Below are 15,805 nucleotides of genomic sequence, written 5' to 3'. Positions count from 1 at the left end.
GCAGGATGGTAGGATGGTAGAATGTGTCAGATGCCATGATATAAACGCTCACTTTGAAAGGAGACATACATTCAATGATTCTGTTGTCCAGAGACATATATATTTGATTACTTATTTGCTTCTGTTTTTACTCTATCAATTTAAATTAAGAATTAGTAAAAATAATACTGGGAAGCCTAAATTCTAGTACTGCGAAGTTTGAGTCCTGGCACTGCTAGAGGCTAGCTATATCTCTGAAGCTCAAGTTTTTCTCTTGAAAAATGAGGAATCTGGATGATAGTTAATTTCAACTTGAAATTCTATTAAATAATTAACTTGAGAAATGTGACAAGTAAACTCAATTTGAGATTTTTACTAACAGTGTGTGTAAAACACATTAAGAACAGATGCATTGACTTAGAAAAAACTAAAAGAACTACACATCTTATTTTATATATTCCTATGCTTACTTTTGTGACAGTGATGAAATCTGGTCCAAAGAAGACACTTTTTACTCCTTCAATCCTAAATAACTGCCTGTGAAAAAATTAAGAGATAATAAAATGTTTTATTATGGAAAAGTTACACATACACAAAAGCAGAGAGAAACATAAAGGAGCCTCCACATACCCATTACCAGCTTCAACAATTGCCACCTCACGGCCAACCTTGTTTCATCATCTTACTCTATAATGCAGCAATCCTACTCCTAGGTCGTTACTCAAGAGAAATGAAAACATATGCTCCACAAAGACTCGTACATAAATCTTTTTTTGTTGTTTTGTCTTTTGTCTTTTTAGGGCCACACATGCGGCCTATGGAGGTTCCCAGGCTAGGGGTCTAATCAGAGCTGTAGCTGCCGGCCTATACCAGAGGGCAATGCCAGATCTGAGCTTCATCTGCGACCTACACCACAGCTCACGGCAACGCCAGATCCTTAACCCACTGAGCAAGGCCAGGGATCAAACCATCATCCTCATGGTTCCTAGTTGGATTCGTTTCCACTGCACCACGATGGACACTCCAGACAGGAAATATGCATACAATGGAATAGAACTACTTGGCAATGAAGAGGAACAAACTACTGGCCCACACAAGAACAAGGATGACCCTCAAAGCATTATGTTAAATAAAAGAAACCAAACACAAAAGACATTATGGTTCCATTTATATGAAAATCTAGAAAAGTCAAAACTGCAGTGGCATAAAGAAGATCAATAATTACCAGGATGATAGATGGGTTAACTAACCTTTCTGTGGTAATTATCTTACAATGTATAGGTATATCAAATCATGTTTTACATGATTTACACAATGTTTTACATGTTTTACACAATGTTTTATGTCAATTACATCTCACAGAAGCTGGAAAAAACATTTTTAATAAAAATTTAAAAATTAAAAGTCCCTCTTGCAAAGACACATGTACTCCGCCGATGTTCATTGCAGCACTATTTTCAATAGCCAAAACATGGAAACAACCTAAATGTCCATCAACAGAGAAGTGGATCAAGAAGATGTGGTACAAATACACAATGGAATATTACTCAGCCATTAAAAGGAACGAAATACCAGCATTCTTAGCAACATGGATGGACCTAGAAATGATCATGCTAAGTGAAGTCAGCCATACAATGAGACACCAACATCAAATGCTTTCACTGACATGTGGAATCTGAAAAAAGGACAGACTGAACTTCTTTGCAGAACAGATACTGACTCACAGATTTTGAAAAACTTATGCTCTTCAAAGGAGACAGGGTTTGGGGGTGGGGGATGTGCTGGGATTGTGGGATGGAAATCCTATAAAATTGGATTGTGATGATCATTGTACAACTATAAATGTAATAAATTGAGTAATAAAAAAAATTAAAAGTCATTGCCATTAAAAAAAAAATTACCAGGGTATGGAGGTAAGGCAAGAGGAGACTGAACACAAAGGGAAATGTGGGATCTTCTGCAGTGATAAAAATGTTCTATATTTTTATTTTCTTGCTGGTAACACAACTGTATATATTTATCAAAACTCAGTGAATTGTACATTTAAAACTGTGAATTTTATTACATGTCAATTATACTTCAGTAAAGCTAATTTTTTAGAATGCTGTGAGAAGTGGAGGGACAGATTATAATTTGAAAAGCCTCTTCAAGCAATTCTGAAATACACCTTCCTTCCCCAATCACTGAAGAGAGACACTCTAGAGCAGTTTTGTTTTCTTTTTCCCAACTTTAGCAACAAAAGCTGACACACTCCAAAGAAGGTTACAGTTTTCCCTTTCTTTGTCTGCTATTGCAAGAGTGCTTTTGAAATTATTTAGGAATTTGTCTAAAACGATGTCATCTGGGTCCTTTGCACAACCACTTAATAAATTTGCAAGTTGCCACAAGGTTCTTCATTGCAGCTTATGACCCAATAAAGCCAAGCACAGACTTTTAAGTAGGATCTTTGATAAGCACTTTTAAGAAAGGTTTTTCCCAAATGAAAGAACCATGCAAAGGATTGCACCTGATCTATGGGTCATACATGGAGACTGCTTTAGGAAAGAGTTCATAAGTTCTGTCCCCAAAAGAAAGAAAAAGCTGAAACAGGAGTTTCAAACATTATTATACATGCTTTGTCGTTTAGGTTACTTTCCTCAGAACAATTTCAACTTGCCAATGTCCAAAAAAACCATGATGCCCAGAACTGAACACAATACTGCAAATGTAGTCTAACCTGTTCAGAGTACAAAGACTACTACCTGTCTTAAGTGCTCTCAGGACCCTGTCAAAGTTTGGATTATAGAAAGCATTATATCCAATATGACTAATTGAAAGGTCAGGTTCTTCTATCTCACAATTGTGCTATTTAAAAAATTTAAACACAAGGCTTAATATTTATTCCTGTTAGGGGAGTTCCCGTCGTGGCGCAGTGGTTAACGAATCCGACTAGGAACCATGAGGTTGCGGGTTCGATCCTTGCCCTTGCTCAGTGGGTTAACGATCTGGCGTTGCCGTGAGCTGTGGTGTAGGCTGCAGACGCGGCTCAGATCCCGCGTTGCTGTGGCTCTGGTGTAGGCCGGTGGCTACAGCTCCGATTCAACCCCTAGCCTGGGAACCTCCATATGCCGCGGAAGCGGCCCAAGAAATAGCAACAACAAAAAGACAAAAAAAAAAAAATTATTCCTGTTAGATTTTATCTTATTTGCTCTAACTTATCATTCCAGCATAATAAAATTATCTTTAAAAAGTCTCTAAATTTTGCCATCTAACAGATAAGCAAATCCTATCATCTGCAACATTGATAATTACACCTTTATAAATGTTGTGAATTTAAAAAAATACTGTGAGTTCCCGTCATGGCTCAGTGGTTAACGAATCTGACTAGGAACCATGAAGTTGCGGGTTTGATCCCTGGCCTTGCTCAGTGGGGTAAGGATCTGGCGTTGCCATGAGCTGTGGTGTAGGTTGCAGATGCAGCTCGGATCCCGCGTTGCTGTGGCTCTGGCGTAGGCCGGTGGCTACAGCTCCGATTCGACCCCTAGACTGGGAACCTCCATATCCCCCGGGAGTGGCCCAAAAAATGGCAAAAAGACAAAAAAACAAAAAACAAAAACAAAAAAAATAAAAAATACTGAATAAACATGCCAACTACAGAGATTCAGAGCCCTTTTACATGTCCCTAGAGACAGACATATGCTCTGCTTTTATTTCTTTATCTTGTCCACAGGGTAGGAAGAAACAAGCCAAATGCCTCCCTGAAGTAAAATACATTACTGTTTATTCATTCATTCAACTAGTTTTTGAATATTTGCTGTGTGCCAGACACTGTATCAAACATCAGGGATACAAGGATGGGCAGGGCAGACTGGCTTCAGTCTTCATGAAACTTACATTCTACCTCACAGCAATTACATTTCTGCTAAAATAACAAAAATGAGATGGACTGAAGATAGTAAAATCTGTAAGACCAAGAAATCGGCTACTTTCAAAAGACTAATTTGAAAAGGGTTTTTGCCAACTGAATATCTGACAGAAAGACTCTCCAACTAATCTGTAGTTAGACCTTTTTTTATTTTTAGATTTTTAGTATACAAAATATGTGAGCTCATACATGATGTAAACATTTCAATCTATACACATAAAGTAAAAATGCCTCTGGATCACCCCTTTCAAATCCATTGTTACCGATTTGCATGCATTCTTCCAGGCCCTTGGTCAGTGCATTTTTGCTGTTTTGTGGTTTTTTGTTTTCATACACATAATAGTCATATTGTATTCACTGTTCCACAACTTGCTTTCTTAACTAACAGTATATGTCTTAGAGGTCATCCTATCACAGTAAATATGGTTCCTCCTCATCCTTTTCAATATCTGCAGACTATGGACGGACAAAGTTTATCTAATTCATACTATGGATGAATATTTAGGTTGTGTCTACCTTATTACCATAACCAACAAGGCTACAATGAACATCCTTGAACACACCTTGCATATGTATGTGGATTTTCTCTAACGTAATGTGTTTTCAAACCCACCACTAAGTTGTGACTGACCAGGATTTTACTTAATAAAATAGAACAGAATAAAATAAAAGCACAAAAAAGGAAATATAAGAATGTTTTACATCTTGTAACAGAGAAAATTGTCCAAATCCTTGTTTCATACATACATACACACATGTATGTGTATATATGTATATTTATATATACACACACATCTCTGTGTGTATATAAACATATATACCTCTGTACATATATGAGTGTGCATGTGTATATGTGTGTACTGAGCCGTAATACATATATTTTTCTTTTTTGACTGCACTCGTGGCATATGGAAATTTCCAGGCCAGGGATCAACCCAAGCTGCAGCTTTGACCTATGCCACAGCAGCAGCAATGCTGGATCCTCAATCCGCTGTGCCACAGCAAGAACCCTGAGTCAAAATATATTTCTTACTGTGGCTTGTATTGAAAAGTGCAAAAAACAGGAGTTCCCTGGTGGCCTAGTGGTTAAGGACTTGGTGTTGTCACTGCTGTGGTTTGGTTGGATGCCTGGCCTGGGAACTTCTGCATGCTGTGGGCACAGCCAAAAAAAAAAGTACAAAAAACAATGCTCTAAGAAATATTCTGAGAAGTAGCATGTTTAGGTCAAAAGAAATGTGCATATTTATTAATTAGAAATTTTAAAAACCATTCCTGAGATAAGCCTATTTCTGGCTCCCCTGAGATACATAAAATGGCAGTGTATATATAGAACTAGTTATCTAAGTTTTATTTTTCCAATATCCTTAGCAATCAGTATCAAGCTGAGGTTACTAAAATATTTAGTTGATGTGACTGACTCTAATATTTCTTATTATGAAATAATTTCTCTAGCTATCAGTTAAAAAGAGGTTTTATAATTCCATTGCTTGTGCTTTATCATCTGACATACATTTAACATGTCTTTATCTAGTGAATTTAAAACTGTCACTACTGTTGCCATGGCTGAGGTGTAAGCCTGTGGCTGTGATGGAGGCCGACAGCTATGGCTCTGATTCAACCTCTGGCCTGGGAACATCCATGTGCCACAGGTGCAGCCATAAAAAGAAAAAAAAGACAGAAAAAAATAAAATAAAGCTGTCATTACTAAATGTAAACTGGTGAGCCACTATGGATAACACTATGGAGGTTTCTAAAAAAACTAAAAATAGAGCCACCTTATGATCCAGCAATCCCACTCTTGGGTCTTTATCTGGAAAAAACGAAAACTCTTAATTTGGTGGGGGGGGGGTTTGGTTTTCGTGTGTGTACTTTTGCCATGCTCTCAGCATGTGGATGTTTCTGGTTTGCTGTGCTCCAGGAGAACTGAAAACTCTCATTTGAAAAGATACATGCAACCAACACACTGTTCATACTAGCGCTATTTACAATACTCAAGACATGGAAATAATCAAAGTGCCCATAAACAGACCATTGGCTTAAGAAGATATGGTACATATGCACAATGGAATACTACTCAGCCATAAAAAGAATGAAATATTACCATTTAGAGCAACATGGATTGATCTAGAGAATATTATACTTAGTGAAGTCAGTCACACAAAGACAAATACTTTTTGATATCACTTATATGTGGAACCTAAAAAAAATTATGGACGAATCTATATACAAAACAGAAATAGAAGTTCCCTTGTGGTGCAATGGATTAAGGATCCCGTGTTGTCACTGCAGTGGCGTGGGTCACTGTGGAAGTGCAGGTTCAATACCCCGCCCAGGGCAAAGGGTTATAGGATCTGGTATTGCCATAGCTGCAGCATAGCGATTCAATCCCCAGCCGGGGAACTTCCATATGTAGCCCATGCAGCCATTCAAAATAAGTAAATAAATAAATAATAATTAAAAAAAAAAAAAAAAGAAACAGAAAGAGACCCACGGACAAAGAAAACAAGCTTATAGCCATCAAAGGGGAAAGGGGAGGAGAGGGGGGCAAATTTGGATTTGGATTAACAGATAGATATTATATATAAAATTGATAAGGAATAAGGATCTACTGTACATCACAGGGTACTATATTCAGTATCTTTTAATAACTTATAATGGAATATAATCTAGAAAAAAAAAAAACAAACAACTGAATCACTTTGCTATACACCTGAAACTAACAGAAGGCTGTAAACCAACCATACTTCAATACAAAGTAAATACTTAAAAATAAAAACTATCACCACTCATTGGTTTCTTAAAAAAATTATGCCACATCTGATAATTATTATCATTTATAATTCTGAGTAGAATATTTTAGAAACTAATCCACTTTGAAATCTAGAAATCCAGTTGTCCTTAAGAATAAAATGAGCATGTTTTCATTGCTTTTCAAAAAGAGTTTTAAAGATTTAGAATGGAAAATCTGCCATGCCATTTTGATGGAATTGTCTTAAGTAAAGGAATAAATTCTTATTTAGTCATCTCAAGTACATCACTTTTCAGGAGAAGGGTTGCCTAATATCAACTCTTATTTTTCTTTATTTCTTAACCAAAAAGAAAATAAAGTATTCTCTACACTGAAAAAAAATGCAGCACACATAAAAGTGCAATAGTTAAGGAGTTCCCATCGTGGCGCAGTGGTTAACGAATCCGACTAGGAACCATGAGGTTGCGGGTTCGATCCCTGGCCTTGCCCAGTGGGGTGGGGATCTGGAGCTGCCATGAGCTGTGGTGTAGGTCAAAGATGCGGCTCAGATCCCGAGTTGCTGTGGCTCTGGCGTAGGCTGGTGGCTACAGCTCCAATTAGACCCCTAGCCTGGGAACCTCCATATGCCGCAGAAGTGGCCCTGAAAAAGCAAAGAGACAATAAAATAAAAATAAATTTTAAAAAAAGTGGAATAGTTAAATAAGGGTACCTTAACACCAAAGTTTGTTATTGTTGTTTCTTGGTAAAAACAAGTTAAAAATAATAATATACCTAGCCAGAGGGGAGCAAAATGCTGCAGCTGGTGTGGGAAAATCCATGGTCCTTGTCTCAAGAACTGGCTTTCCAGGAATAAACTTTAAACTATTGGGATTTGGAGTATCTTGCGTTTGAATAAACATGTATCTCACTAAAAGAGAAAAAAGAAGAAAGAATGTTATTCTAGAAAATGTAGTTAACGAGTTTATGGACTATGAAGTGCTCATTTTCAGAGAACCAGAAGAAATAAGAAAAATTAGAAAAAAAGACAATAAAGCTTTATTGCTCAAGCAGACAAAATAAGAATTGCTAAAGACAAGAAACAAATTTATCAAAATATTTAAAATAACTACATTGTACTTTATATTAATACTGATTATTTACATAGTTTTTTTTTCTCAACAGATTCTAGAAATATCCTACACTTAAGCAGGAAGGTGTATCATAATTCAATAGTCCTTTATGTATTCTACTGGGTAACTCAGTACCAAATTGGCTATAATCATAAACCATTATCACCTTCCAAAGTGCTAACATTTTTTAAGAACAAGTAAACTTACAATAACAACTAACATTTATTTTATGCTTACTTATTACATGTCTGAGACAGAGCTGAGTGCTTTAAATATAATTAAGCCTTCAACAACCCTATGAAGAGGGTATTTTTATTCCCATTTTACAGATGAAGAAACTGAGGCTTAGAGATAAGTAACTTGTTAAGTCACTTAGAGTTAGGTAACTTGTCCAATGGTATAGAGTTACTAACATTGTAAATTACCATTTAAGCAGGAATCTGTCTGAATTACCTTGTGGAATATTTTAAAATTATCTTCGAGATTCTTCTCTGTTCCTAGTAGGGCTACGATAGATTGAGAATAACAGAATTTTTAATTTCCTACCTTGCTATTATGATAAAAATTTGGAGGACAAAAGGATAGTACCAGGGTTTTAAAAGTTTAAAACTAATATTAAACAGGCGCTGGTTACTTATTATAAAAATACACCTTCTGGAGCTCCTGCTGTGCGCAGCAGAAATTAATCCAACTAGTATCCATGAGGATGCGGGTTCAATCTCTGGCCTCGCTTAGTTGGGTCAAGGATCCAGTGTTGCCTTGAGCTGTGGAGTAAGTCACAGACGTCTAACGGATCCCCCATTGTTGTGGCTGTAGTGTAGGCTGGCAGCCGTAGCTCCTATTCGACCCCTAGCCTGGGAACTTTCATATGCTGTGGGTGCGGCCCCAAAAAGCAAAACAAACAAACAAAAAATACACCTTCTGACTTTTAAAAAAACCAAAATGACAACACTGAATTATAGGTTAGTTTACTGAGTAATTATCACATGCTGGGCATGATGCTAAACACTCTATGTGAATTTCATCATTTAATCCTTACATCCTGCTGAGGAGGCACTGTTTTTATCCTAATGTAAAATGAGGAAACTCTGAGGTTAACATACTCACATGACTATACAAAAAAAGATAATCAACAAGAACCTACTATGTACCACAGAGAACTCTACTCAATATTTTGTAATAACCTACAGAGGAAACGTCTGAAAAAGAATAGATATATGTACAACTGATTCACTTTGCTGCGAAACTAGCACAACACTGTAAAGCAACTATCCTCCAATAAAATTTAAAATAAAATAAAATGAGGAAATTAAAGCTCAAAGTCAGGCACCTAGTTAAGTGACAGAGCCAGGATTCCAGCCTGGCCAATTTTCCAGCACTGACTTGCTTAATCACTGTGTATACTGCCACTCCATACTTATTGGTGCCCAGCATAGAAGGAAAATATATTTAAGACCAGTCTTTCTGTCCTGTCATAATTCTCATACCACCTACCTTAAGGAAGAGTAAAATGTCAAAAAGAAAGAGTTTTATTTTAAATTAGAAAGAGATTAAATTTGGCAAAACATATGGTTGGTATAAAAATGCTTTTCTTAACTATTACAAGAGAAGATTCTAATTTGACAGCTGAGCTTATTTTTGCACCTTGCCATGCAATTCCAGCTAATTGATGTTGAGTCATTTCCTTGGTAAACTAAAATTAAACTCCCATACAATTTACTTAGGTCATAGTCCTATAAGATGTCAGCTGGTGACTTAGTGACTGGGCAAATTCTAAAAAAAGGGAAAAATTAAAAATGATAACCCTTAATGCCAAAGTACAGACTTAAAATGTTTATACTTTCAACCAATAAGTTCCACTGACAATCTACGTTATAAGGGAACAATTTTTTTGGTGTGTCTTTTTAGGGCTTCACCTGAGGCACATGGAGGTTCCCAGGCTAGGGGTCGAATTGGAGCTGTAGCTGCTGGCCTACACCACAGCCACAGCAACCAGGGATCCAAGCCCACGGAAACGTCAGATCCTTAACCCACTGAGCAAGGCCAGGGATGGAACCTGCATCCTCATGGATGCCAGTCAGATTCATTTCTGCTGAGCCACGACGGGGACTCCGAGAAGGGAACAATTTTTTACATGGTACATTAAAGAGGGCTGCCACCACTTTCTGTAAATATAAAGACAACAAGGTTCTCTTAACTCTGGTTCTGACCAATCATTTCTATGGCCTTCCTTAATAATTTATTGGTAACCTACACATATTAGGAACTCTACCAATATTTGAAGAATTAAATCTGGCTTTATTCTACTCAGTTCATTTGTGTAAAACTACACAGGTCAGAAAGAAAAACTTTTAGAATGCTTGAAAAACTATAAATGCAAAAAATAATAGAATATAATCTACATACAATTTGTGAAGTAGAAAGTATAATATATGATATCACTACATAAATTTTCTCTTGACACTGAACAAAGCTATTTCAACAGAGTTATTTGACTAGGTATTAATAAAATCATTCCAATTATAGTCTAAATTGGTTTAATTAGGTATTTAAAAAAATGACTTCCAGGTCCATCACCCAGAAAAATGCCCTGAAAGTGTCATAAGGGTTACAATAGGATCGAGAGACTGATCTTAATCCTTCCTATTATGCCTGGTATAAGAGGTAACAGATAAACAGGGAGTCATAGGCTCCCCCCAAATATAATGGAGACTGAAGTCAACATCAAAGACTAAAATCAGTGGGTTTCCAATCTGAAAAGCCTAGATGACCACATAATTCAGTTCTACAAAACCTAAAAGTCCAATGAACGTAGCTTAACATGCTGAGTTTACTCAATATTTATGCCCAAATTATTCTGTGATTCAAGGAGATAGGCAAGGCAGTCCTGTTCTTACCCTAGTATACAGGAGAGTTAAAGTCTCTACCCTAATGCTACTCAAGCCTTTAGCTAGAGTCAGCCACCTTCCAAGTATGGCAAGGAGGAGGTCAAGGCAGTGTCAGAAATGGAGATTGGCCAAGAGCTGGATTCAAACTCTTATAGCTCCATAAACACATATAGGTAGGTAGGCATCTCCACACAGATGCGTACACACAAACATACACCCTCCCCTCAAGGTTATCTAACCCATGACATTTCAATAATTTCAATAATTTTACACAATTTTTATGTTTCACTAATTTTAAATCCTATCTTCATATCTCTTTTTAGTATTAAAGAAAATAAAAGCATGTAATATCAACAAACTTGTCAACAAAACCATAGTGATTAATTTGACAAAAAAATTTTCTAAGGCCTGGGTGAAAGCTAGAAAGGTACTGATTTTAGAGGTATTCTTATCAAAACAAGGAGGGCAACAGCTTAAAATCTGTATGATTCTTTGAAACACAAACCCATTTGTAACTTTTTTTTACAATATTTCCATTTTAGAAATTATTTATTGAGAAACATTTGATGTTCCAGAAGATGTGTTATACTCAGATGTCAGATCTACTGGACACTGTACTCAAGATTCTTAAAATTTAATGCCAAATTATTTGTGTAAGCAATTATAATAAAGTGTGATTTAGGACAGAAACAATGCTTTGTTCTTTTTATAGGTTACTGAATAGAAAATTTACAAATTCTCATCTTTTATGACCCACAAAACTTCATTCAAGCACTGTTTCATTAGCCTCTGAAACACAATTTGCTCTGAAAGAGATGAACTTTTACCTGGGTTATATAAAGTTGCAGGTAGTGGAAAAAGTTGTCTTTGGACAAACTGATGCAGAGGCTGTTTCTTAATGGTATATGGATTCATCATCTGACATAATCTACATTTAAAAACAAATAAAAATGATGTTAAGAGATACTCTTTTAAGCTCAAATTTCTATTTCTCATGTATGAAAAAAAAAACCCATAATGAAAATAACAAAGCTGAATTTTCATTTTCCATCCACAATTTTATTTCCACACCATTAGGCAAGCAATATCTAAAAACAATTTTTAAAAAAAGCTCAAGAGGAAATTTAAATCCTGGATAATGCAATATCCGGTGTTAAGAAACAGAAGTGTGTCTACATTCGTGATTTATAACTTGGAGTCCCAGACTCATAGCTATGCATGAAGGAAGCAAAGAACTACAAACTATTTCTCCCTTTTTTTTTCCCTTTTCTAGGGCCGCTCTCGCTGGCATATGGAGGTTCCCAGGCTAGGGGTCTAATCGGAGCTATAGCCGCTGGCCTACACCAGGCTACAGCAACGCGGGATCCGAGCCACATCTGCAACCTACACCACAGCTCAGGGCAACGCCGGATCCTTAACCCACTGAGCAAGGCCAGGGATCGAACCCGCAACCTAGTGGTTCCTAGTTGGATTCATAAACCACCGCAGCACTACAGGAACTCCTGTTTCTCCCTTTTTAGATTAAAACAAACAAACAAGCAAAAAACATTAAGTAATAGAGTCATATAGTTCAAAACTCAAAGGAAACAAAAGTAAGCACAGTGAAGTCTCCCTCCTTTTCTGTCTCCCATCATGTTTCCCTGGAAGGAGGTTAACCTATGCTATTTATTTGGAAAAGTACGTCAATACTTCCGAAAGTCTAATAGAAAGTGTACTATTCTCCACCAACCTGCTAAAAAAGCTGACAACCTATATGAGCTTTTTGACTGAGAACAAATTGACCCTGTTTTGTAATTTTGGTTATTGCACTCTGAATATCATTCTAAATAATCAAAATTACAAAACTTCCAAAGAAGGGTTGATTGGCTATTTTTTGTATGGCTTTGACAAAGAGAGATGGGAAAAATAAATATTACTGAAAAAGAAAATAAAAGGAGACTTTGGGAGTTCCCTCTGTGGCTCAGCGGTTAACACACCCAACTAGGATCCATGAGGTATGGGTCCAACCCCTGGCCTCGCTCAGTGGGTTAAGGATCTGGCGTTGCTATGAGCTGTGGTGTAGGTCACAGATGTGGTTCAGATCCCATGTTGCTATGGCTGTGGCATAGGCTGGCAGCTGTAGCTCCAATTTAATCCCTAGCCTGGGAGCTTCCATACGCTGCGGGTGTAGCCCTAAAAAGCAAAAAGCAAAAAAAAAAAGAGACGTTGGTAGTGAAAAATTTCAGCAAGTTACTTTAAAATCCAGTTTACTTTAAATACTATTGCCATCCAATTTTCATTTCATGGGCGTCATTAAGGAATTCTAAGCATATGTGATCACTTTTTTTTTACATTTCTCTGATTATTTTCATCTGCAAACTCATAAAAAGGAGGGACTGTGTTCATTTCTGTTCCTTAGCAGTTAGCATGACCTACCTCTGTTCCTCATTTCTAAAATGAACTTAGCATTCACAGCTACTTCAAAGATTGGGGCAGAGATAATTCATGTCAAGTGCTTAAAACAGTACTAGGCCATGAAGCATGTGTTCAATAAATGTTAGCTACCACTATTATTATTATGTGATAGGTATGAGGTGAAAACATGTTTATTTATAGCTCACCACCTAAATCTTGCATACTATGTAATAAGGAAATACGCCAAATGCAGGAAATACACCTAGAATAGAGAAATTTCCTTTCAGCCCAAGGAAAAGGCAGAATGGATAAATATTTTGACTGAGCTGGGTTTAGAGTCATGAAATGGTAAAGGTGAGTTAAATTAATCCCAGAATAGATCTATTCAAAAATAAGAGAGGGAGGAATTCCCCTTGTGGCTCAGGAGAAACTGAATCTGACTAGTATCCATGAGGATGCAGGTTCCATGCCACGCCTCTCTCAGTGGTTTGGGGATCCTCTGTTGCCCTGAGCTGTGGTGTAGGTTGAAGACGTGGTGGCTCGCATCCCTCCTTGCTGTGGCTGTGGGGCAGGCCTGCCGCTATAGCTCCAATTTGACCCCTAGCCTGGGAACTTCCATATGCTGCCTGTGCGGCCCCAAAAAGACTAAATAAATAAATAAAGGGAGACAGGAAGTGACTAATACAAAAATCTCTGCAAACCTAATTTTTTAGGAAATACCTTTCAACTTCAAGAGCATCAAGAGCACTGATACTCCTACCACTCAGGAGGTCAACCTCTGTTAGGCTCCTTTTGCTCCGTAAGAGAAATCGAGGTAAAACACCTACGTTAAGTCCTCGGTGCCTTTCACCTAACCAATGTTGACAGATGTCATTGGGAGGCCAAACTCAAAGACAGGGCAAATGGAAAGAAGAAAAACAAGGGAACGGAGTGGGTTTAATTAGTGAGAGGGAGGAAATCTAGGGTTCTGGATGCTCATCAGAGTTCCATCACTTAGATGCTGTGTAGCCTCCGAAAGGTCACGTTCCCTTTCTGGGCCTCACTGAGAAAATGAGTGAAATTCTGTCTGACATTCCGATTTTGTGAAGAAAGGCAGAGGGAATGCATGTGGAGGAGGGGATGGAGGGGCCCCGCGATTTACAAAGGGCTCCTCCGTTGGGTCCCTACAGCCGGTCTCTGCGAGCCTCCTCCCCGCAGGGACACAGGCACCAGGTCTCGGAGCCTGGAACAAGGCACTGCAGGGTCCGCATGATCCGGGGGTCGCCCTGGAGAGAAGACCACCTCAGGATTAAACCCCTAACTTGGGCGACGGGGGCGGAACCAAAGGCAAGGTCAGGGGCACTTCTCCCCACCCAGTTTAAGAGACAGCAGGGCGGGGCGGCGATCGCTCTGCTGTTAAGCCCAGCGGCATCCCTATACATAGCTCGAGGCTCACCACCTACCGCCTTCGCAGCCCCGCGGCAGCTGCCGCAGCTCCCCAGCCCAGGCGGGGCGCCACCGCCATCTTAGTCCAAGAGCGCAGGCGTAGGGAAGGCCGCTCTTCTGCACCCTCCCCCGTCCCCTACGCGGAAGCGCCCGAGCCCCGCGCAGGCGCGAGCGCAGGCGCAGGCCGGCCTGGAACTGGCGAGGCACTTGGATAGCGCACCCTACCGGCCATGTGTGGCTCTGCTGTGGCTGAGGTAGGCTGTCTAGAAATCATTTCCTACCTACTGCTTGAGGTTGGACAGGGTAGAGAGAGAAAAAAATGTTTGCGGCGCTTGCCCAAGTGTCCTTAAGTAAGCACGAAGGACTGCCGCTTCCCTGGCATCACAACTGCCGATTCACTTCAGGGAAATTCACTTCAGGGGGTTTATGACAATTAGCATTTTGGGTTTTTTTTGTTTGTTTTTTTTTTTGGTTTTTTTTTTTTTGCTATTTCTTGGGCCGCTCCCGCGGCATGTGGAGGTTCCCAAGCTAGGGGTCTAATCGGAGCTGTAGTCTCTGGCCTACGCCAGAGCCACAGCAATGCGGGATCCGAGCCGCGTCCGCAACCTACACCACAGCTCACGGCAACGCCGGATCGTTAACCCACTGAGGAAGGGCAGGGACCGAACCCGCAACCTCATGATTCCTAATCGGATTCGTTAACCACTGCGCCACGACGGGAACTCCCACAATTAGCATTTTGAAAGTTTTTTGTTTTTGTTTTTTCCTGCACCGGCAGCATGTGGGAGTTTCTGGGCCAGAGATGAAACCTGCACCAGAGCAGGGACCCAAGCCACAACCGCGGGACAACGCTGGACTCTTAACCCTGCAGGGAACTCCTGCCAATTAGCATTTCAATCAGCCACCAAAATATGTTTCTCTCCCTTGCAAAAACTGATTTAAAAAATTGGGGGGGGGGCATTTATGTTAATTGGAAAACAAAATTGGTTAGAAACAGCACGTATACATGATCCCATTTCTGAAAAATAGTTTGTGTCTACCAGCGTGTGCTTGCATATGTGAGCAAGAACTCTCTGGAAGGCAGACTGCCAGCCTCCTCTCTTTTTCCCCTCCTCTTAAATATGCCACATCATTTCCCACCTAAGGGCCTTTTGCATAAGTTGTTCCCCCTTCAGGGAACAGTGCAGAAAGCCACAGGCAACCCCAGCCAAGGAAAGGGACCACTGCTCCGTGATCCCAAGCTCCTTCCTCCTGCCCCGACCTACAGGAGGCAGGTGTAAAAAGAGGAGGCTGGTCTCCATGCCTAACCAAGGGAAAAAAGCAAAGTTTGAAGGCAGGTACAAGATGGAAGTTTTAA

The 15,805-nt window shown here is 39.2% G+C and overlaps 1 protein-coding gene across 3 annotated transcripts in view; it reads right to left on the bottom strand.

Moving 5' to 3' along the window:
* The window catches only part of NFU1 (NFU1 iron-sulfur cluster scaffold), a 30,089-nt gene extending 15,530 nt beyond the window's left edge, over positions 1-14,559 (bottom strand). The window contains exons 1-4 of one of the 3 annotated variants that reach the window (XM_021087413.2): positions 14,459-14,559; positions 11,457-11,557; positions 7,404-7,539; positions 450-516 (exon numbers count right to left, since the gene is read on the bottom strand). In XM_021087413.2, coding sequence (XP_020943072.1) covers positions 450-516; positions 7,404-7,539; positions 11,457-11,547 — 294 coding nt within the window. In that variant the 5' untranslated portion in view covers positions 11,548-11,557; positions 14,459-14,559. The remainder of the gene's footprint in view (positions 1-449; positions 517-7,403; positions 7,540-11,456; positions 11,558-14,458) is intronic. The other 2 variants (XM_021087412.2, XM_085019042.1) reach the window with 2 other exon arrangements.
* Positions 14,560-15,805: the final 1,246 nt, after the last annotated feature.

The sequence above is a fragment of the Sus scrofa genome, chromosome 3 (genome assembly GCF_054392235.1).
Source record: "Sus scrofa isolate SSC_HxYL_T2T_F1_AM1 chromosome 3, Sscrofa_HxYL_maternal_Yorkshire_Landrace_v2.0, whole genome shotgun sequence".
In the NCBI taxonomy this organism is placed as follows: domain Eukaryota; kingdom Metazoa; phylum Chordata; class Mammalia; order Artiodactyla; family Suidae; genus Sus; species Sus scrofa.
This window is presented reverse-complemented; position numbering and strand designations above follow the sequence as displayed.